Genomic DNA, 23,439 nt, shown 5'->3' on the forward strand with positions numbered 1-23,439 from the left:
CCGTAACGGCTGTATACGACGATAATAAAAGCCTTGTTACAACGGGACGTCTCGTAGGTTAAGTGTTAAACTTACACGCAACGCTTTCTATGCCGGCAATAGCTCGCACGATAGTTGAAAGTTTTGCCGCACGTTGTACAGGTGTATGTTTTACCGCAATCGTTTGCCTTGTGAGACTTTAAACTACGATAACATCCAAAACTTTTGGGACAAGCATCGCAAGGATATTCTTTAGATTCATCGTGGTATTTTACATTTACAGGAGCAATACTATCCTGCGTTCCAAAATAATATCCGTTCATCATAGTTTGGTCTTTGTAGTCTTCCACTTCGATTTGCCATTCTGAAACAAAATTGAAAAGACGCGCGTTAAACTCTGTCGCTGTGATTCCGTGACAACTTAAACATCTTTCTCTTTCTTTACGATTCATCGTGAAATTTTCTTTCAAATTCATGCGGAAATTCGCTTACTTCGAGGAAAAGAAATTAGAAAAAAAAAGAAAAAAATACTTTTACGACGAAAGTTACCTACCACCGAGTGCGACAACGCCATGTTTCAACTTCTTTCGTCGTTCGGATCGAAGAAATACTCGACAAATCGTACGCGTGACGCGTCTTCGCAAACTTTTCGTATCCGGCAGCTGGACGATCGCGAGAAAACGAGCGGAAAGAAACGTACCGATAATACGTACGGAAAGAAAGAAAGAGAAAAAGAGAAGAAAAAAATTAACGTCGTATCAAGTGAGCGTAAATTTGATTTATTCCGTATAAAAATCCAATATAAAAACGCTCGTACAGAATCGATCGCGAACGTTGTTTCAACGTCCGTTTACGATGACTACGAAAAAATGTTCGATTCGGCGAGGGTCGGCGGTCGTCGTTCGTATTAGCAATACGAATTATTCGTTCGATTAATTACGATAGAAAAACAAGAAGAAAAAAAAAAGGTAAAATCTTTTGGCACGGGTAAAACGACAACGGTAATTCGCAAAATAGCAGTAACGCGTATCGCTCGCGCGCGCGCGACAGGGATCATGAGAGATTTCCTGCCAGTGCTCCTTTCGAAAAAAATGATCATTATAACGGACGATGAAATAATTTCGAAGAATAACTGGCTAGCTATCAACGTCGATCCTGATCGACGATCAAAAACGAATCTTCGCCTTTGTGCCTTCGTCTGATGTGCGTGTAAATGTTTGGCGCGTGCTTGCTCCTCAAACCGCAATAAGGGCAAAGAAACTTTGGTTCTCGACCGCAAGCGGTCCTCAAATGAGCGTCCAAAGTTCGTTTGTTCTTATAACCCTGCGAGCACTTTGGACAAACATGGTTCCTCGACTCCATTCGATTCATCGTGTGCCTTTCCTCGATCGGGAAAGACGGATCCATGAAACAACCCCTAGTCAGATGCCGCTTCAAATGACTCGGCGAGGAGTAAGGACAGTTGCAGAAGTTGCATCGATATTCTCCGACGTTGTACTCTCGAACCGAAACTGTAACACAAAAGCAATTTTCGGTGTATACAAGGTTTTATTACCTACACGCCTTTTATATAGCTCGATACGGTTCGAGACGGTAGGAGTTGCACAGCCCTCGCGAATTTTATGCTCGACTCTCCCTGCGTTATCGATCCGCTCCTTCGATCTCCATCACCGTCGACGTTGTCGCTGTCGCATCGATGCCTAAGACGAAGCTAGTTAATACGTATACTTTTATAGACGCTATTTACGGTTACCAACGTAACGGGGCGTTTCGAAGGGACCGACGCGTGTTCTATCAGCAGAGAACGGTACAAGTTTAGCGAATATCAAAGACCTACGGATGCGCGATTACTTTCTTTCTCGCTAAACGTGCGCGATAATTCTGCAACAAAGAAAAACATGTATCAGTTACCGTTAAGCTACGATTCGCGCATCGAAGCAAACGTAACCGAACGAGAAATAATTCTGACGCTTCGGTTTCCGATTGGAAACTGATGTGCTCGAATCCCAAAGCCGTCGGCGATTCCGTTCTCCGATCTTCTTGCTCTCTTCGTCCCTCGATCGTGAACAATCTACGAACAGAAACGATGATGGAAATCGACAACAAAACCAAACGCGCCGGCAATTTTCGAAAAATCTTCCTTTATTTACATTTCGTAAAAATTTGTAAAATCGCTCCAGCAACAACTAGTAAAGTTTATCGCCGAACGATAACGATATGAACAACATTTATCGAAATTTTTTTTTTACATGCGCCACGACACGACGCGACACAGCTAAAAACAATAACGTTACCGATCCGTCGAGCGCGTGTGTCTCGACACCGACTCCGCTACTGAAAACGCTGAAATTTCTTGGTCGACTGGTTTTACTACAACGTAACGCTTATTACCCCGTCAGTAATCGCGTAATCGCGTAATCGCGTAATCGTGTAACCGTACAGAATCGCTTACGAATAGTTATTATTTAGGCTAGAAAAATAGGAATATTATTCATTTGGCATTCGTCGATCAATTGATTTGGCAGTTTCGTGAGTACGCGCATTCACGCATCGCGTACCGGTCTCGTTCCGTTAACCCCTAGCCTATAAACGGCATTTCGCGTAGCCTTCCGAAATTGTTAAATGCGATTTACGAACAATCGAATAAACGAAATACGCCAGTTAGTAACATTCGATAGTATATCCGACTATTAAATTTTCTGGTTACGTGAAAAAATAGTATTACACAAAGCGTAATTAAAGAATTCGTAACACCGCTCCCTTTATACCGTCTACGTATTATACATAATTAACGATTATATAGCAACGATTTTGATAATCATTATAGTCTTCTTAGACGAAGAAACAACGGCGTCTCCGCGAGACTCGCGTATGCGCTCGATATAATAATTTAAAAAGAAAATATACCCCGCAATAAATATTACACGATCAAAAATAAACATTATGCCGCTAGTAACAATTGACGTTATTGTACGCTCGATTCAAGTTCTATCACAAAAGTTCCCTTTGGTATTCCTTTGGATAACAATTGCTCCTCGTTCAAAGCTTGTTCAAAGCTCGTTCAAACAGCGTTCGAAGTAGAAACGTTAACGCTTTTTACGACGAACTCTGCAATCGTGTCTCTGTAATCGTTACGACGATACGGAAAATAAAAACTCAAATTTCCTGCGTTTCGCGATCTTTTCGATATCATAGAATTCGTAGGACGAAAGAAGCAAAGAACGAAATCGATTCGGTAATAGTATCGTCGAACGAATATCGCGATTTTCTAACCGTGCGTAAGAAAGAGAACAGAAGAAAAGGAAACGAAAGCTATTTGGCGACCGATCCACCGTGAATATTGAGGATGTGCTGCTTTAGGTGATCCGGTCGACAGAAGTACTTTCCGCAGAGGGTGCACGTGAAAGTGTACCTGGACCCGAGTCCTCCGCACTCGTACCTGGAGTGTCGCGTCAGAGAGGATCGTGACCTATATCCACGTCCACACATGACACACCGAAATCTCAGCTCGCTGGCAGAGACACCCTCCATCATAGGGCTCGCTGTAAGCATACACGGAGGCTTTTTACATACGGGTTTTCCTTTCTCCTTCGAACAGTCGAAAACCGCCATTAATAAATCTCCCCTTTATCCCCGGAAATCACCCACCCACATAACGTTACTCTATTTGCCTTAAATCGCGACCAATGAATGCTTCCCTCTCTCGTTTGCTTCTTACTCGGGTTATCGCGAATTTCAAAGACAAACAACATAGGTACTTGTTCTTCGATAACGATGGTAAAAGAAAAGCTCGAGCCAAGCATGTGGACGATATATACGATCAAGGCTTAAAAAGCTCGCTCTCGAAAAGAAGACTGCGTGTATACCTTCTATGTACGTGTGTATCGTATCGAGACGAACCGTCGCGATAAACGTTGTTATTTTCTTCCGCAAAAATCTCGAGGAATTTCGAAACGATCGCTCCTTCTATACCGCGCGCATCTACGACTTTTCTTTTCTCGTCGCATTTTCGCGATCCAGGGTAAAAAAGAAAAGAGATTTTAACGAAGAGAAAACGAAGCGCGCGTTGAAAGTTGAGCAGTGACCGTAGCTACGCGTTTCGAAATAAACTCGCGAGACAGTAATGTCGCGAAAACTATTCGGCGCAGTCTTCTTCATTTTGAGCCTTTGTTATTTACATGCTGCCTCCAAAATGAATCGCTTTTTATTAGTGTTTCCATTTTTTACACCCGTGAAAGTACGTTACTTGAACCCAACGTAAAAAATGCCTCCTTGTATAATTTCACCCAACACACGCGTCCGTGTAAAACGAATGTATCAGCAATTTTATTCGATTCGAAACTGTTCCCGAAACCGTGCGTTTCGTCGGAACAGACGAGCTGCTTTTCGATTCTATCGACGTTCACACCGCATTACATTAATGATTATGAAAGCTTAAAATTCGAGGCAAACCATGTGAGCCGGCATGCAGTACATATCATCGTCGGCGTCGTGTCCTAGTCGTTATCGTAAAGTTACGCGATCAAGATTCGTTACGCGTATCCTCTTCTCCACTGGATTATCGATTAACGCGCGTATAACATACACATTCTGTCCGAAGCAATTGTACCACGCACGAGCATCTTTGTATTTACAACGAACGAAACATCTACGTAGAAGTAACTTTACTCGCGGTTAGTCGTCTCGCGAGGGGTATAATCCGAGTCTCACCCCGACCGTCGAAAAAACTGTCCTCTTCGAAACGATTATCGCGAGCAAAGAAAAAGCAATTTCGCGTACCTCGTACGCGAGTTACCTATCGCGCTTTCTTAAGCGCGATTTTACAAGAAAAACTAACCAAGTTTCAACCGTTGAAAATTTCTCGTTCCTATTACCGCAACGACACACGCGTATACCTTTTCGTTTCGTAACGCTCGCGCCGCGAGATCCATCGACGTTGAGAATTCGTAAAGGAACCCACCTTGTGCAGTCTTCGAATAACGCGTAAACACGATTTTCTCGGATTTTGTGGCAAACTTTATGACTTCCGTAACTTATTAGAAAAACGTTTGCATCCATCCTCGCTGCGCTACCCATCAAATAGTACACACGCACACGCACACGTTGATCCTTTTAGAGACACGTTTCTCATCCATTAAAAGCGCTCCCGAGAACTTAAAAGCCACCCTAACAACTTCAGAAAAAAAAAAAAAAAAAAAGAATACGCGAAAACATCGACAAATTTGAACGTATTACCGAAACGGAAACGCGGCTAATTCTCTACGCGACTTACCCCATCGTATCGTTTCGTGCGATTTTCGAAAGAACGTAAGAAATTGATGAAACGGTTATGTGCACTAAGCGGACAATCGCGAATTTCATCGTGACAAATCGTACGAAATATTTGACGAAAAATGAAACAACTGCAACGGCTGCGCGCGATAAACGATTTTACATAATCTGATACGAACATGATCGTGGCAAGAAAAATCTTGTAAATGGAATACACTAAGGAAATGGAAGGGGATCGTGATAGAAGTTAGAAGAAATAAATATCATTTTTAATAGAAAAACGTTTATTGTTTATCTTCGTAGGCTCCACACTCTGCTGGACAACTGGAAACACGATCGAGAAATTCGAAATTCGAGACAGATGCGAGAATTAGTGTAATTAAAATCTGCATTTTTATCGGTGAATCGGCTCAAGTCCTACATCGAATACCGCTTCTTCTGCATTTTACGCGTGTATCGAAGAAATTCCGATAAACCAACGTTTTCGCGTCTCTTTTAAATTCCTCGCGTACAATTTTTTAATACCGTCATTCAGAAAACGAGACTTTAGTGATATTTTCATGACGCGCTACGAAAATCTCGACGATTCTACTACGGTCTGCGAAAAAAAAATACTTCTTTTGAACATAATCGATATTCAAACTCGGTCCGCGAGATATATCGAATGCATTCCAAGTACTCTCACGAGCGTCACTCGATGTCTTGTCGCGAAAACGAAGAGTTCAACATTGAAATAAAATTGAAACGATACTTTTATCCGTCGGTCTACTACGGTCGAACGTGAAATTCGCAATCGCTAGTTTAACGCTACGAGCCAAGTCGTCCCTCCTTTTTCGCTTACGTAACTTCTCATCGAACAGTCGATTTAGCTTCGATGCGATATTATGTAGCTTTAAACGACGCAAATGTCAAATTCCAACGAACAAATAATTTCGATAAAACGTAACTAAACTAAGCTAAATATCCTATCGATCGGAACGATATTAATCCCTCGAAGAGCTGTCGAGAAAAAACGAAAGAGACACGAAATTTTCCGTTATCGCGTAAAAGTAACGAAATAAGTGGACGCTTGGCATTGCAAAACGAGTTTTTGTTTGTCGATCGTACGCGCCGAGAGACGAACGCGAAAGCTAAGCACACGCCTTACGAAACGATTTTCTCGCTACTTGGTCTCTCCCCTTCGAGAATATGATCGAGGAAAATCTGCGACTTGAAACCAGTGTTGCAACTGGAAAACTTTCCTCGCGGAATCAGCTGTGGTACGGTGATCCAGTCCTCTCTCTTCCGGGGTGTACAACACCCCCCTTCGATGACGTCCAACCGGATAAAATGCCGGCAGTGGACAAACTGCGGCCGATACAGCTCTCGTCTGGCCGAGGAACGTCGATTTCGATAAAGATATTACGTCGAGACGGCACGGTACGACGCATCGGAACAACAACATCGCACGCAGCGCGGTTCGATCGTTTTCCGAAACACGCAACAACCATACGTACGCGCGCCGATCTACCTCTTCGTGTGACCCTCTGCGCTTCCTCTTCGATCTAAATTCGTTTCCGCCTATTCGCCTATATTCGCTAAGGTCGCGTGAAATCCTCGAAAGTTCGTCCGTCGAGCTCGATTAACAAATAATCAGAAGTTGATTTCGCGCGACGCATCGACGCTCCAAATAATAACCGCTGCGCAGCGAAAATTATAGGAGAATCGACGCGAACGCACGCGGCACAACCACCTTCGACCCACTTATCGTTACCAGACCTTTCTTCTTCCCTTCTCACCGACTAAAACCAACCAACTAGTACACGATTTAACGTTTTACCGACCAATTATTTCTGGCTTATGCAGCTTCGTAACTGGGTCATCTTATCGTGCAACACAACGCGACGCGACGCGACGCGCGGCAATCGTTATCTTACCAACGACTGCTTTATTATTCCACGCGTCTTTTCACCCGAACATTTTTATCGAACGGTGTCGGTGAACATCGATCGACCCAACTGCCGCGTATCGCTCATCTAACGCGATTAAACTCCCTTTCACGCTTTTCTCCACGAGTATTCGCGGAAGATCAATCTTCGAAACGACGATTTCTCTGCGATACCCGCAGCGAGAAATCGGATCAAATTAAAAATTGACACTCCAGCGTCAACCGAATACGTAACGAATCTTCGTTAAATCAACGTTCTAGAATTGTCGTCGTATTTAACGAAAATCATTACGTATCCCCGACTCGAATATCGCGTGGATAACGCGATATCGTTGGAGAAGGATCGCGTTTCGACGATGCGCCACGCTTTACCGTTTAAATCGAACAACGTTACCCGACAATTTAACCGATCACGCTCGATCATCAAGTTCGATCGATTATCTTCTCATATTCTGGCGCCTTAGAATTTGGGAAGCACGGATCGAACGAGCATCGATTTCGTGATACTTCTTCGACGTTCTTTTCGCGCCCACTGACATCTCCCTACTGGTTAAGACGCGCGTATACTCTCGAACATTGTACGCATTTTCGCAAGAAACCGTGTAGAAACGCGACGCACGCGTGTTACGTTCAAATAGCAAAAACGAGAAACAATCGAAAGGAAGAAACGAAAACATCTAAACTATCGCGATATTTACTCGAAGGATCCTACTACAACACTCTTCTGTCGCACAAATTATCGACGTTCGTGAAACGTAGAATTTCGATTTCTTGTAGAAAACTATGCTAATCGATGGAAACTGATAAAAAGAAAGCGAATAGATCATAGAACGTAAATAACGATACCCTTGTCGAAACTAGAAGAAAAAAAAAACAAACAAAAAAACATGATATACGCGTAGTTCGCATAGCTGACGTATAATTCAGGATATATCGATCTTCGAAACTTACCAAGTAAAATATTAAACGTATTTTGTAAAAATGATCGTTTACACACCGATCGTAAGAGCTATCGAAATAAGATGATCGCGTTAACGCTGAAACGGAGCCGACCAAAACTACTCGTTAGCGATCATTTTTACAAAAATTAATACTACGTTAAATGTATAGAAATTGAAGATATCCCACGCGCCGATACAACGCGCGGGATTAAATACTTATCCTTTATCGTAATTTTTGACCGATCACTCGTTAACTGCGAACACACTCGATGATCACTGAACACAGATTGCCAACAACTCGAAATTCGTCTTCCTTCGAACAGCAGCGATTTTTGGAGAACACTTTGTAAAAACCGACGTACCGGACAAAAGACTATTTTAAACTGCGCTATACGAAAAATTCAATTTTTTCCCCATCGTTAATTAACGATGGAAATAAATGTAAATCGACACCGATAAATAGATACAAGATCGTTATTAGGTCGAGTTAATTAGGCTGAAATAAAACGAAGAGTTTGTTAAACAACAAATATATCGAGATTAATCGAGCAACGCGCTCGTAACGCTTCTAGCGCCGTTATTCGTCAACCTTTCGTTGGAACTTCCTTGGATGTCGAACCGATTCGATGACAACGATTCGCGTCAAAAGCTGTTCTCGTTCGCTCCAATTCCCGTTGATCACCGAGAATTTTCCGAGAATAATCCAACAGTCTTAACGCGCACCGGTATCGCCGATTCGTGTCCTCGAAATCCTGGTTAAGTCAACGAAACGTTGAGAAAACAACCGGACGCACGTCGCTAACGCTACGAGCGACACAGAAAATCGATTAAACGTAATAAACAATGATAAAAATGGAAAGACGTTGAAAGGTATCGTTACGTACTAATATGTATATATACCATTACCACTATATATACCATTTTCAGCTGCGAAGTAGTAAAAAGAACACGTTAAAAGAAAAAGGCTTGTTAGAAAATGGACAGAAACGAGAGTTTTATAATACGAGGCAACGCATAAATATGTAAAAGGAGACATTACCAATATTCGTATTATCGCTCCGGCCGGAGACGAAAAGTATCCCACAAAGTTTTCAACGCTTCTCTTTTCGTCACACTTTCCTGTCGACGAATGGAACACGACCGACACATTCCGATCGTTCCTTCGAATAATAAACTTCACTGGAATCCCGTTGAAAAGTACAAGTATCGTCGAGTCCCGAAATATTCGGACTCCTATTCTTTAATCGTACACGCGACTTACACATTCGTAAACTAAATGCGAGCATTAGAAACTTCAAAAACCTGAAGTTTCGTGGTCTCGTTTTTACATCCTTCTTCCACCAAAAATTCTTCAAAATGAACAATTTTCGGAATCGGAATAAAGGATGAACGTACTTTTCTATCTCGTCGCGCGTCAACTACGCCACTTGGCTGTCTCTTCTTTCTTCCTTCGTTGTCGAAAATATTAAAAACCTGTTGTATCATCGTCGATACAAAAAAAGAAAAAATACAGAAATATATCCAACGACATATATTTTACATAAATATAATGAAATCTCCATGGAGAAAAGATTGAACGTTTACGAACAACGCAAACGTTCCTCTTCGATACGTATTATTAAGCAAACGCGTCGCAACCGAATGATCGTTGTCACTCGGCGAAGTTGCACGATCGTGCGAATCCGTATTATTGCAAAAACAGAAAAGAAGTTGCAAAGAAAATCTCTCGAATCGAAGAGCAATCCAATCTCCTTACCAAAGATTGGATCGATCGATTATTCGAGAGAATAATCTGTTCGCAACGTGCAAATCAAGGGAGCGATAAATTAGAGGTATGCGCTAATCACGAAAATACGAAACACGACGAGCGATCAGCGCGTCGAAAAAAGATGATTTTCTGAACGACCGTGACGTCGTTTTTACCTGTACTCTATTGTCCTTACCGTACACGCCAACGTGTTACGAGACACAGCCGATCGATCGATATCGAAAAGCCTCCAGATTCTTCGTTTCTTCTTCGACGAGAGAGCTTGTATCTCGATTGCAAGAACACACGCGACACACGGTGCTGGTACTGTCCGGGAGTCAGTACCGCCCGAAATTCGTACGATTCGTTGGTCGAAGTAGCCGTTTAAACGAAAAGGGAAGTACTTTCGCGGCAAAGTGGCTCGCGAAAATACAAAGAAAAATACCAGCTGTTCGAGCAATGCGCAAATAGGCACACTGCTCTTCGCTGTTACACTTTCTCTCTCTCTCTCGCTCTCTTTTTCTCTCTCTTTCTCTCTTTCGCTCTCTTAATCTCTCACTCTTTCTCTCGCGCACACGCTTATTCCGCGAGTCTCCTCGCGGTTCGTTCTTGGACGAAACCGGAGAGAAGAAAAATCGACGCGAGGAGACGGCGATTGAGAACGTCTCGATCGAGAAATCGCTCGATCGCGACCAAAACAGGCCTTCTCTGATCTTCTGATTTCAGATACACAAAAACTTGAACGTCTTCCGCAACGATACCCTAAACACTTGGGGAACACACAACGTCAGAGAAAATGAACGTACAGCGTAAAATTGGCATGGCATAGTACACGACAACGAAATTCGAATACGAAAAAGGTACAATACCATGGACAGTATTAACAATAGATACACAAGTGTACGTTTCCATACGCAACGTGAACATATGATAATAGTACAAATCGAGTAGAAAATGTGTAATAAATGTATATACGCGCGTATGCTATCCGTACATACGCGACACGTGGAAAACGCGTTATGCGTGTATTTGATAATTGTACGATATACGTATGTAGACGCAAATACATATGTACTTATCGTACAATCGAGGTAGGACGCGCGCATAACGCGCGTACGTGTAACGATTCACGCGTACACGCGTAAAAACAGCATTGTAAATCGGGTTAATCAAATATCTGATGTTTATATGCGTTACGAACAAAGAAGCGAGTTATGTACACATGGGTTAGTTAAAAAAAAAAATGTATTGGAACGTGTGCAAGCGCGTACGCCTCGTATCGTACCGTACCGTACCGTACCGTATCGTATCGTATCGTATCGTAGACAGGAAAGTAGAATATATATATATATGTGTGTGTGTGTTCGCAGATCGATCACCACCACCAATGTAACACTAACGGAACAACCCTTTGTCAAAACACGAGATTGATCTGCAGGCATATTTAAAACTAAACATAAAAGAAACGCAGGACTGTCCGCGCGACGAGAACGCATCGCGCTCGCTCACCTCCGCAAAGTTAAAGAGTCGTAATTAAACTACCGAAGGAAGCGTGGCATGCAAGACGAATTACGCAAAAAATGGCCCAACGCAATGGATTGAAAAACTATCGAGTATGTACGCATACACGGATGGACAAAGAAAAAAAATTGTTGAATACGTTGAATATATCACACATCGTACATGTATATGTATACGTATATATTAAGTATATGTATATATATACTCTCGGTTGGTACGCGTGGAAAAGGTTCTCTTCTCGACACGCGTGATACGCGCGAGCACGCGAAAAAGCGAAAAGACGAAGAGGCGCCCCGGCGATAACGGGCCGCTGCGAACGCGTGCGGGCGCGTGTCACGCGTGTCCGACTACCAAACGACCACGTGCTTTTTTTGTTATCGATTGCAGCTTCTTTCTATTCGTCGAATGACGGGGAGCCGCGAAAACCCAACGCGCTAATACGAGAGAAAGGCACGATCGCGCGTATACGATTCACCGTGTGGGCAACAACGTTTCTGCAAACGCGAGACCCTCGCGCGGTTACCGCCTCGCGCGTCCTTTCGCGATCATCGACCGATATATAAATATATATGTATTCCTCCTTCGAACGTTTTCTCGTCCCGTTAATCGAATAGGCGCGTACGCGAGGGTCACGCGGTTACGCGCTAATTATCCATGTCCCTTCTTTCGTCCAATCGTCTTAAAATCGTCTTAAAATCGTCTTAAAATCGTCTTAACCTTTCTTTTTTTTCTCCCTTTTGCTTATCGTTTATTACTACCGTGTGCGTGGTATATATACTTTCTTTTAATCGTTTACCAACAAAAAAAACACGTAAACGACTACGAATGGGTGGTTTGTTTTTCTTTCTCTTTTCCTTTAGGATACGAGGGTTACACGTTCCGGTTTAGCGGCAAAGATGAACACGATTCGGCAAATTTCTCCTCGTCGATAATAATTCCGATTACGCCAACGTTACATTAGTTCCCGTCGCGAATCAGTCAGAATCGTGAAAAACGTAGGTCCATCTTTACCTTTTTCACCGGAACATCTTTGTTTCCACAACGACATTTACAGAAATTCTCTACGTACCGCAAACAACGTGGTGCAACGCCGGCTCTACTTTTCGTTTTCTTTTTTTTCTATACGTGTGGTACTCGCGTCGCGATCAACGCGATACCATCGACTTGGAAATCGTGGCTCGATCAACCTCTTCGGGCAAGTTACGCGTCAGAGTGTTCAACTAAAAATTCTTAATCGAACCAAACGAGCTAAAGGGGTGAATAATCTCTCGGTGTTTCGAGTAATAAAATCAAACAAATACACGAGTACACGTTCCGTGCTGCGGTAAACTATCGCGACTATTGTCCCGTTTGCACCTGCTCGGTATCTCCCCTCTGCCCCTACGCCATTACCTCTCTCTCCCTTCTCTCACGCACAATCTCCCACTCCCCCTCTGACACACGCACACACGTCGTTCCTCTTAACGAAACAAACTCTTCGAACCTCGATCGATCAGGAAAATTATATACAACTTCTCGTTTAGAAAATGAACATTTATCGGACACATGAAATGCGAAACAACCGATACAATTCAATCGCGTTATTCGTCGAAAATAAATCATGGTAGATTAACGTGTTGGATATAGAAACATGACAAGCAGAGATGAGGCTTGCCGTAACAATCCTCGCAAAACGTAGCTACTTTAACGGTGCAGTTTCTCGCGACCTGACTACCAAACTTTTTCACGTTTTCTTGATAACATCTCTCGCAACGACGTCTTACTTTCGATACTTTCCCCTCTTTCTTTTTGATTTCGTGCCGCAGCAAGCTTCTCTTCGATGCATCTGCGAGAGACAAATTACGATCTCATGTTCGTCTATTCCGCGCGTCGTGTCAAAAGCGTTCCAAAGAAACTGAGTTTCACCGAGCGACCGTTTATTTTCCTTTCCTTCTCTTTCTCGCTTATATTACGAAGACGGCATCGAAAAACTCGAGGAAACGACTGTTTTCGCGTGAAAATCACGAGCGCGCGTTATCGAGAATCTACGCGGCACGGAACGTGTCGTCGAGCCAGTGAGAAGAAACGTGTGTATACGGTTCGCGCGTTAAAGGTCTGAATCGGTCCGCGCGAGAATACGATCGATTCAAGGTAACAAGTCTCTGACGATGAAAACGACGACCTTCCCCATCAATGCGAGCACTCGTAAACAGCAACTTTTTACTTTTCCGTTCGATTCATTGAAATTGATCGTTCGACGAGTCGAGAATATGAGCACCGCGGTATCGAACGTCAACGAATCGTGCGTGTCGGTGTATGGCTCGAAAATCTAACATATTTCTCGAAATTAAGTCAACGTTATTACGATGCGATGAATTTGATTCGTTAATCGAAGGAACCAGCAGCATTGACGGAGAGATCGCTCCTCTCTCTCCGAAATTACCTTGTGTCCCGCGTTGGATCGCCTCTTCGTGCGATCGTTACAACGAAACTTCTCTTTCTTACGATAAAAGCCGGCCAAGGAATAACGCGCGAAATTTCTCTATTAAACACGCCTATTCCTGCTTTCTTGGTACGACCGATAATCTTACTTACGTTTCGAACTTCCCTCTCCTAAAGTATCTCTTTTAAACGCGAACCGCGTATTTCTCGCGTTTCCTTTTATTTTCCGCGATGCGACACGCCGTGCGCAACAATTCGTACGAGCCAACTCTTTTAGCGTCGCATCTGCCAACGCGACAGCTGCGCACGAGTATCTACGAACAGATGCATCGATTCCAAGAGAAACGCGACAGCTGCGCGCCAACGCTTTTTTCCTCCAAAGCCTCTTCACCCGGTTCTTCTCTCTTTCGAATTTTACCGTCAACCGTGACAGTTATTTAAAAAAAAAAAAAAAAAAAAAACGGATAATCCCGAGTACGCGCGACCCTCCACCACCGCTTTCCTCCCAACGGTTTTCTTTTCACGCGGTATCCAGTTCAAGGATGTCGAGTTTTCGCGGGAACGAAACCGATAAATCGCAATGACCGAACAGCTAACTGACTTGGATCATCCGTCACGCCTTTACCGATCTTGCTATACGAACTTAACGTGTATTTAGCACCGATCTAGCTTACGCGAGATCTAACTCTAATAATACTCCACCGTGTGGTAACGTTCGAAACATTTGCTTCTACAAAGCGGTACTCTGCAGAATTCGCACATGTAACACGTATCCTTACGTTTCCCGTGCACTCTACACACTCTGCACGATCTCTGAGGAAATTTTTTGGCGCCCGAACTTTGAATTTTTTGAAGGCGATGCTGCTTCATGTTCATTGAAAGCCTTTGTGGTGGATCCGCACGAGGAACACGTCTCCTAGTACCTAATATTGAAGGTTGGTTTTCGTCTGCTTCATTGCGTTATACGAATATCGTCGATATTAATAAGCGCGACGCACCGATCGCGAAACAATCGTCCGATCGTAAGTTAAAGAGATACTTTGGAGAGATCCAAGAACGCGAATGAATCGTATATCGTCGCGCGGTCCGAAAAATAATTACTTCGACTTGATTCTCGAGAATCGTTTCGAACGATTTAAAAGCTAGTACATCGGTTTTTCTCTTCTACTCCCGTCCACTTGACAAGACGACCAAATCATGAAAACCGCGCGAAACTAATTCGTAAACAATAACTAATAACCGCGACATTCGTCCTTCCTTCAATTTTCTTTCTCTCGTCCACTCTCTCTCTCTCTCTCTCTCTCTCTAACACCCTTGTTCTCTCTTTCTCTCTCATCCTCTCTATCCCCCTATTGTCCACATCTACGTTTACTCTCTCTTTATCTATTTCTGCCTGGCTTGCTATTAGTTTAAACGGTGCTCTGTTACGAAATTTACGCGACAACCGATTGAAACGTAGGAATAAGAACGCTAGACATCGAAGGGGAGATGATATTATACCGTTGCATTACATTATATCAGGTGTATAAGCTCTACTTTTTCTTCGTTAGCTATAGAATACGAAAGAGTGTCGTGTTTCCTTTGGTCGGTGGTCACGGCGAAGTTACCGTGCATCGCACAGGATTTTTCCTTGCAGAGGAGAGAGAGGTCGCAATATCGCGTTGCGAGGCCAACGACAAAGACAAGCCACAAAGAAATAAAAAAAAAAAAATTATATACACATATTTATATATATACATTGGCAATATATTAACTGGAGCCATCGATAAATAGCCACGGTGGCGTCTTGGCGCGCCAACCTCGTTTCGTGATATTGTGATCGTTAAAAAAAAAAGAAGAAGAACAGAAAAAAGAAGTAAGAAAAGTGTAAAGATAGACAAAAATATTAGGAAGTTGAAAATGAACGAAAAGTTACATGCCCTGTTCAGTAAAGTGAAAAGCTCTTTCAGAGACCGTGCTACTCTTGAACGTACCGGCGTCTAGGTTGAACCACGTTATTCGACGGCAAATGAAAATACGAGCCCTGTCACGCCTGCGCAATAGGCACCTTTCGTATGGTTATTCGTTCATTTACTTATTTCGGATAATCGCGATAACATTCTTTTATTCGGAAAAATTTCGGCTGAAACCGATCGACTTCGTCGGCGAGCTTTCGCGGTGATCGCGAACGTATATTTTTTCAGAGTATACGAATCGAACGAATTAGAGTACATGCTCGTTTCAACGGTCTGTACGATCGATGGACCGTAAGCGTACATACCGATGATTTTCGGGATGATTCTCGTACGATTGAAACCGGTATGAAAATACCGCGAGAGACAAGGGTGTAAAGTACAAGTGCCTATTGTTACGGCGGGCAGGAGCTGATGAAAAATGATGTGGATGAGCCTACCTTGAGAGTCGCGGTGGGCCTGGGCGGCCTCTTGGGCTGCGAGAAAGACTTCGTCTGTCGTTCCAGGAGCTCCTGCCACCGAGCCCACAACTCCTCCCGCGTTACTTCGATCTCCGGTAACGTGCCACGCGCCTATACCTGCTAAAAATTCGGACAAATAAAACCAGGCTGGTAAAACACGTTGCGCTACCATAGGCTAAATTACGCTATTTCAAATAGAAGTCGAAGCAAAAGGAATAATTATCAGGGAGAGAAAGATAAATGAAACGAAACTATGGTTGGCATTTTCTATATCTAATGAACACGACTAATTTTTAGGAACGAAGGGTAATATACGTATATGCTTTATTGTTCGCAATTTATGTTCGTTTAAGTACGAACAAAAACGTCATCGGATTCTGAAGCAGTCCGAAACTTAGTGAAATACAGGGTATCCTGATCATCGGAAATCGTACACACTCTCTTACAGAACGAATATAAGCCGGCAGTATCGTGTATCGTATTATATAAAGTAACGCATCCTTTTAATCATTCCCCCTCCCCTTATTTGCTATTCTTCGTCCCGCCATAATACATACACACATACGAACACGTTAATATATCTCGAGTTCTTTGCCTAATTATAACCCTACGATAACACTTAGAACAAAGAAGTAATACTGATAGTTTCCAAGCTACTTCGAAGTCTGACATTTTGTACACCATTCGTCGTGAATAAACGACTCGCACCGCGCGTTCAACGGAAACGTCAACGACTTATTTGTAACGGAAATAACACGACTACAAATTGTATTTCAACGATTAACGATTGATCGATACACATTGTTCAGACGTTATCTCGGTTCCTTGTCCAAGACGAGGCTCGATTCTTCGGTGATGCAACAACGAAAAACGAAATAATAACAATGCACGCTTCGGAATGTGAACGGGCAATGCGTATTTTGTTCATCGAATACGCGGCAACAAAATTTCAACCGATAATAAGAAAAAGGAAAAAGCAAGAAAAAGGGATGTAACAAATAACAAGAAATATCGCTCGCTTCCCCTTTCGCGTGGATTTCAAGCATCGATTCCTCCTCCTCCTCCAACGAACGAAGAAAATAAAAGTAAAAGAAAAAGGAAAAGAGACAAAAGAAGAAGAGAACAGCTAGGATATGTATAAAGAAATGCTTCGTGCCAACTTCTCGAAAATTGACACGAAACACGCACAAGTTATGTATTCGTGGAACGCAAAGCGTGTAATAGTCACAAATTACATCGAAGATAAATGTACCAAAGTAAGTAGAAAACCGCACGGTTCTAAATACAGCAGAACAGAGCGGAACGGAACAGAACAGAATAGAATAGAATGGAATGGAATAAATCGTATATGTAGATATCGACCAATGAAATTACACATCGTCGCTTATCCGCGAATCTCGATGTTCGGAACACTGTTACACAAACGGTTAATTAAAAAGCACGTATGCTCTAAGGCTGTCTAGGCTGCACCAGGTTACTAGGTTGTTGTCTCCATCTCCTTCTGACGACGTTCAACTTTTTCAAATAGAACTGCAGGGTTGATCGATTAATGCCATACATCTCTGACGCCTGAGTGGTGCTAACCCCCTGCTGTAATATTGCTTCCAGGGACATTTTAACCGAGTCTAAACTATACTTTCTGCCCTGTTTGTTTGCCAGCGATTTAAGCAACGCGCCTACGTCAACGTCCGGGCGTGGCCGTCTCATGTTCGGCCCTTTTTTACATTCGAGGAAATGGGACGCCCAGAGGGCACCGCCACCACCACCCAAATTCCCTCTCGACCGAGACCGCGCTCCCGCTCCCGCCCCCCCACCTGCAACGAGGAAACCCAAGCTAGTGTCGGCCGATCATTGCACGACCCGTTTTAACATTTAACAAACTAAAAACGAAACGTTCGCGAAATTTTAACGGTTCATCGTAAGTGAAAGACGAGTCCTTTTTTTTTTCCTTCGATCAATTAACGTTTCAAATTCGAAACCTATACACAACTACGATATATATACATATATATATACGTATATATGGATACACATATTAAATATCTCCTGCTTATCGGTTACATTTTTTTTTTACGGTAGAAAGCTGTGCTTCGATTCAAAGTTTCTTTTTTGGATCGAAGTTTTGCTACTGCCATCGTCCATGCGATACACGGCATACGTTATTTATTATTCGACTATTTAAGGTTCGAGGGAATTCAATATTTTAGACGAAAAATGTCTGAACGCGTGTAATCGATTTAACAGAGTACTCGAAGAGTGCGTTGAAATTGGAATTGTTTCGCATCGCGTAAATTCGCGAAAATACCCTGTATTTCATTACGTTACGCGATTACTATGTAATATAAATAAAAGATGAAGGAGTACGTTTTACTCGACTTACCTGGATGTTGGGAAGGATCGTGAGAAGGGCCAGCTCTATTATTATCCGGTTCCATTTCGTTAAGATCATTCATATCGTCATCGAGCGTCAGATCTTCGACGGCTTCTTCTGGATCTTCCATATATTCCGACTTTGGCTCGATGAGATTATCGTTTGGTTCCGGTTTTTCTAACGGTATCTACGAAGAAAAGGACGCGCGTTACAAATTTTCCTCCCATAACCTTTTTCCAACAACTATGAAAAGAAAAATAACGCGCATCGGCGATCGTGTACCGTACCGTTTCCACGCTGTACGATCAAATCGAAACTGAAACCGAACAGCAGGATAAAGCACGACGCGTTTACTCTACCAACGAGCGAAAGAAACAGAGCAGCGTGGCAACAGCTTCTATTATAACGTTGGCACGCGATAAACGCGCTTTGTACCGCGTACCATAAAAAGTCGATTCGATATCGAGTTTTGTGAAACCTTACTTGCAGCATCTCGTCCGCAGGTCTCGTCAGCTGTGTCATTAAGGCTGACCTGCCAATAGAGTCTGCAGGGTCTGCGTGTGCTGTTTCTTCCGCGACAGGTGCAATTCCAAGTGCTGGAACAGCCACTTGCTGAGACATATCGTTTGAATTTGAGGCCTCGTGGTTCTCCATCGAATTATTATCTTCCCCGACGCTTCTTCTTCGAAACCTCTTTCTTTTTCTGGAAGTCGGACTTTGTGAACCTTCCCTGGAAAACGAACAATCATCGTGAACGTGAACGCGTGAACGACCTCGACTTTTGAAACGCGCATAAAACCATCGTTTTACGATAATTGGAAAATTCGAAAATTCCGCACAAGCTATTATTATACGCGTTCTCGCGTCTTCTTACCTCGACGAAAGACCTTTGGGTGGTATTTGAGGACTAGCCGAATCCTCAGGAATATCCCCAACAGATCCTTGCGGCAAACTCTGCCTAGGAACTTTATTTTTTTCTATGGTAAGGCTGGAAGCCCCTTGTGGAATGTCACACGGGGCTGCCGTAACTTGTGGCACGACTTTTTGTTGCCTCGAATCCATTTTGTTGCTGCCACTTGTTTTACTTTCGGATAACCCCTTAATTTGCAGTGATTCGGCGGCTTTAAGTAATGCCGCCAACTGATCCTGGGAGATATTAACTTCTCCCCTGTACATATAGTCCATCATAGCTTTTAATTCTTTAAATTTAACGTCTTTCAGGATAAACACGGGATGCTTATCATAATGCTCGCTGAGAAGTCCCTATAATAAAAACAATAGAGTTCAACACCGACCAATAAATACGATAAAACCACTCTAATTATTTTACTTGCACGCATTTCGATTTCGATTAAAAAACATGATACGTTATTTTAGTCGATTAGCGGCATCGAATAGTGTGCCGATATTTTGATACAAGTGGCCGAGTCCAATGAAAGAAGAAAAAAAAAAAATAATTAGGTGAAACAATTGGAAAAGAACGCGTATCCTTAACCGATCGAATCAACTTTCAATTATACAGAGGCATTATAAATGCATCAAATGTAATTCCACGATCGAAATTCAATTTGACGAGACAGTATCCCTTCGTGCATCCCCACCCGCGCCAGGATAAAATCCCAGGGCAAATGCCCTGGATATCGGCCATCTTGCTTTCTCTGTATTGATTACCAAGAGGAACCACAGGAGGGGGTTTGGGCTTTCAATCCCCCCTGCCTCTTGGACATCTGTCCAAGTAACATTCAGCAAGAGCAGCCATCTTGTTTCAATTTCAGGTTCCGTTTTTATCGCCGTTTAAACTTTCAAGAATTTACAGAAATTTTAATCGTACGCCGTATCTAATGGAAATCGAAATGATACAAATTTTTCGCGACGAAAAATTATTAACAAATCCAATGACGCATACGAGAAAAATATAATTAAATACTCGAGTTACGAGTCGATATAGTCGATCGTGGGTAACAATTTTATATTCTTTGAATTAACATTTAATTCACGCCGACTTTAAAAGTACATATCTGCATATATATATAATATTAACGTATCGATCAATAACGAACGAGTCTAGAAAAGTTTTCCACTAAAAAGAAAAAAAAGAAAAGAAAAATAGGAAAGAAGACTTACCTCAAAATAGGGACTGCACGCCGAAAGTACCACTTTATGCGCTTTCAAATATTTTCCTTCGGCAGCTAACGTACAATCCACAAGAGTGCCGCTTTCTAGAAGTGTGTCGAAGTTTTGGATCAATGTACTCTGGTGGTTGTTCCACCTTAAGCAAAACTGTTGATCATCTTCCATTTTTTGTTAATTTCCTCGTTTCTGAAGAAATAAGAAAAACTAATGGTAACGAACGAACCAGATCGATATCCGTCGTTCGATATCGTCTCTAATGCTATCTACAAGTTTTATGCCCGATCAACGCGAACATCGAGCCGAAATATTCGAGAACACGCGAACGAGAACTTATACGGATTTATCTAATTTCCCGATCGATACTGAAACACGGGTTAAAGCTTCGGCAGGAAGCACCGAAGCTTCCAAAATGGCCGTACGATGCAAGCGCGTCGGTTGAATTAGTCTTCTGGCCTTTTCCTTTGTGCGTGTCCTCATAACGGTAATGGACGGATTTGGTGGGGATGATGCAGGAGGACGCGCAAGTATCACGCATGCGCAACTGCGCCCGAGCTGCGCACCAGCTTGCGCACTAGCTTTGAGGCCCCTGGAATTCAGGGGCGTCTGCTGGATATTCCAGTACCCGGGGTTAACGCCGAAACGCTTTTACTCGTTGAACCGTTCGATCGAACGACAACAAGCGATAACAGTTAAACGAATTTATTCAACGAACAAAATAATAGAAGAAAAATACAAAACGGGAGTATCGAAATAATTCAAAATTACGAAACAACAAAATGTAGTTTTTTTTTCTACCTCTTTACCGTAAACTATTATCTAGTAACGCCTTTTCGACATATTCGTCGGTAGACTCCCGTCTACGATGTTTCTAACCGTTATTCGTATGACTATCGATTTTCTAATTAACGCGTTAGGAACGGAAAAGGAAAAATGTGACGAACCAAACGCGCGAGCCGGTACTATTATTTCAAAGTACAAAAAAAAAGGAAAAAAAAAAGATGGAAGGGTAACGCACGATATACGTCAGCGAAGTTTACATCATAGACGCGCAATATAAAACGGAAAATCGATTATTAGCTTCACATGCGCAACGCGTACGCTTCTGTATGATGGGTGGGGGCATCGCGACAATGTAAGTATGCACGCGTGAAGATTACTGCGAAATAAAGCGAAGAGCATTCACCACTGTCTTACGCGCGATTGCGTAATCTATTTATATCGTTATCTCGTATCGAATATTACGTCAGATGGCGCCGAGCAACGTGTGCGAAATAAAAACAAGTTGGAGACAGATAATTTTTCCAATCGCGTCTATCGACCGGCGAAAAAGAACGATGCACTTTCCTCGCGAGGAGAAACTATGGGAGGAGAGGAGACGTGGATCGCAATATGGCCGTCCGTGAGGTCGCGCCCGAACAAAATGGCGATGTTGGAAAAGCTCGCAAGCAAAAATATGAGGCAAAATGTCATCGTTAACGTTGAAATTTCCCGTTAAAGCGCCGTCTGGACAAAAACACGAAAATCGCAAACACTTACTTCACCGGGAAATTTCTCTGCGACGTTGATACGGGAAAGATGATGTATTCGTAAAAATACATAGAGGATCCGCCCGCACCATGTCACCCCATCTTACGATTTTCCAGAATTTCCTTGCGAGCTTCGACGAAATTGGGAAACTTTACGAAAAATCGTTTACGCGTTGTAACACTCACCTAATAAATGATATAAAACAATCTAATATCACAGCACGGGATGGGTAAATAGTGAAAAACTGCGTAAGCGTCCAAACTCGGCGTGCGCCTCGAGCGCTGCCCTTTTCAACAATGGCGAAGCGTAAAGGCCTGCTAGCTTGCCTGCACATCGACCGTCAGAGAGCGCAGGCTTCCCCGGAAGAGGGTACGAGAGAAGAAAAAAAAAAACCCAAGGAAACTAACGAGCATGCGCTCTACTCCTAAAAGCTACGATCGCTTGTCGAGATTGGAAATCGCAGCCAGAGGACGCTAACCGACAAAACACATTTTTCCATTTCGATTCGTCAGAGGAGCAACGAACGAGTAACGCGCCTTTTGCGCCAAACAAACGGCGATGCGAGATACAAGGAAAATATCATGGCACAGCAGAACTTCGTTTTCTATAGAAATGTATTTAACCGTGAAAACCTTTGAAAATATACGGATCAATAATTGATCGATAACGATAAATTGTTCGAATTCAAATAGGAACAGATAAAAGACATATTTTTCTCGAACATATTTTTAAATGCGCAACGCGGCGCGTTTTGCCTAACCATAATTTTAATTAACGTCGAATAACGAAAATACGATCTTCCAGACACGCACGCACAAGAGAAAAAAGGAACGAAAAGAAATACGAATCCGCTTAATAGTAACACCATAAAACTAGCCGAAAATACACCCTCGTAACGATAACACTAGATATCTTGTAAGAAAAGAACCGAAACATAGACTCGTACGATAAAAATAATCGAATCAACGATACGTAGAAAGTATAGTGTCTCGTATGTTATTAACCGGCCCTGGACCGCAACCTGGCACGCGTACATAATGGCCGACTTTGCAGGCTTGGCAGAGGCAAAATGGCGAAAATGGAAATGATTTAGTTAGAAAACGCGAAACAAATAAAATCTCGGCACGCACACGTTTTTCGCAAAGTTGTAGGTACCGTCGATTCACACTTTCTTACAAGATAACGTGG

At 42.7% G+C, this 23,439-nt stretch overlaps 1 protein-coding gene across 50 annotated transcripts in view; it reads right to left on the reverse strand.

The window, feature by feature from the left end:
• Nucleotides 1-23,439, reverse strand: part of LOC100880436 (uncharacterized) — a 55,497-nt gene that overhangs the window by 31,764 nt on the left and 294 nt on the right. For 39 of the 50 annotated variants that reach the window (XM_076539533.1, XM_076539522.1, XM_076539521.1 and 36 more), the window contains exons 2-6: nt 20,716-20,910; nt 19,466-19,854; nt 19,075-19,321; nt 18,601-18,778; nt 16,200-16,340 (exon numbers count right to left, since the gene is read on the reverse strand). In XM_076539533.1, the coding sequence (XP_076395648.1) occupies nt 16,200-16,340; nt 18,601-18,778; nt 19,075-19,321; nt 19,466-19,854; nt 20,716-20,889 (1,129 nt within the window). In that variant the 5' untranslated portion in view covers nt 20,890-20,910. Of the gene's footprint in view, nt 1-75; nt 344-742; nt 1,491-1,877; nt 2,051-2,102; nt 3,522-5,516; nt 13,212-14,250; nt 14,731-16,199; nt 16,341-16,510; nt 18,035-18,600; nt 18,779-19,074; nt 19,322-19,465; nt 19,855-20,715; nt 20,911-23,439 lie in introns of those variants that run through there. The other 11 variants (XM_076539541.1, XM_076539544.1, XM_076539560.1 and 8 more) reach the window with 9 other exon arrangements.

This window comes from Megachile rotundata, chromosome 14 (assembly GCF_050947335.1).
Source record: "Megachile rotundata isolate GNS110a chromosome 14, iyMegRotu1, whole genome shotgun sequence".
Classification (NCBI taxonomy): domain Eukaryota; kingdom Metazoa; phylum Arthropoda; class Insecta; order Hymenoptera; family Megachilidae; genus Megachile; species Megachile rotundata.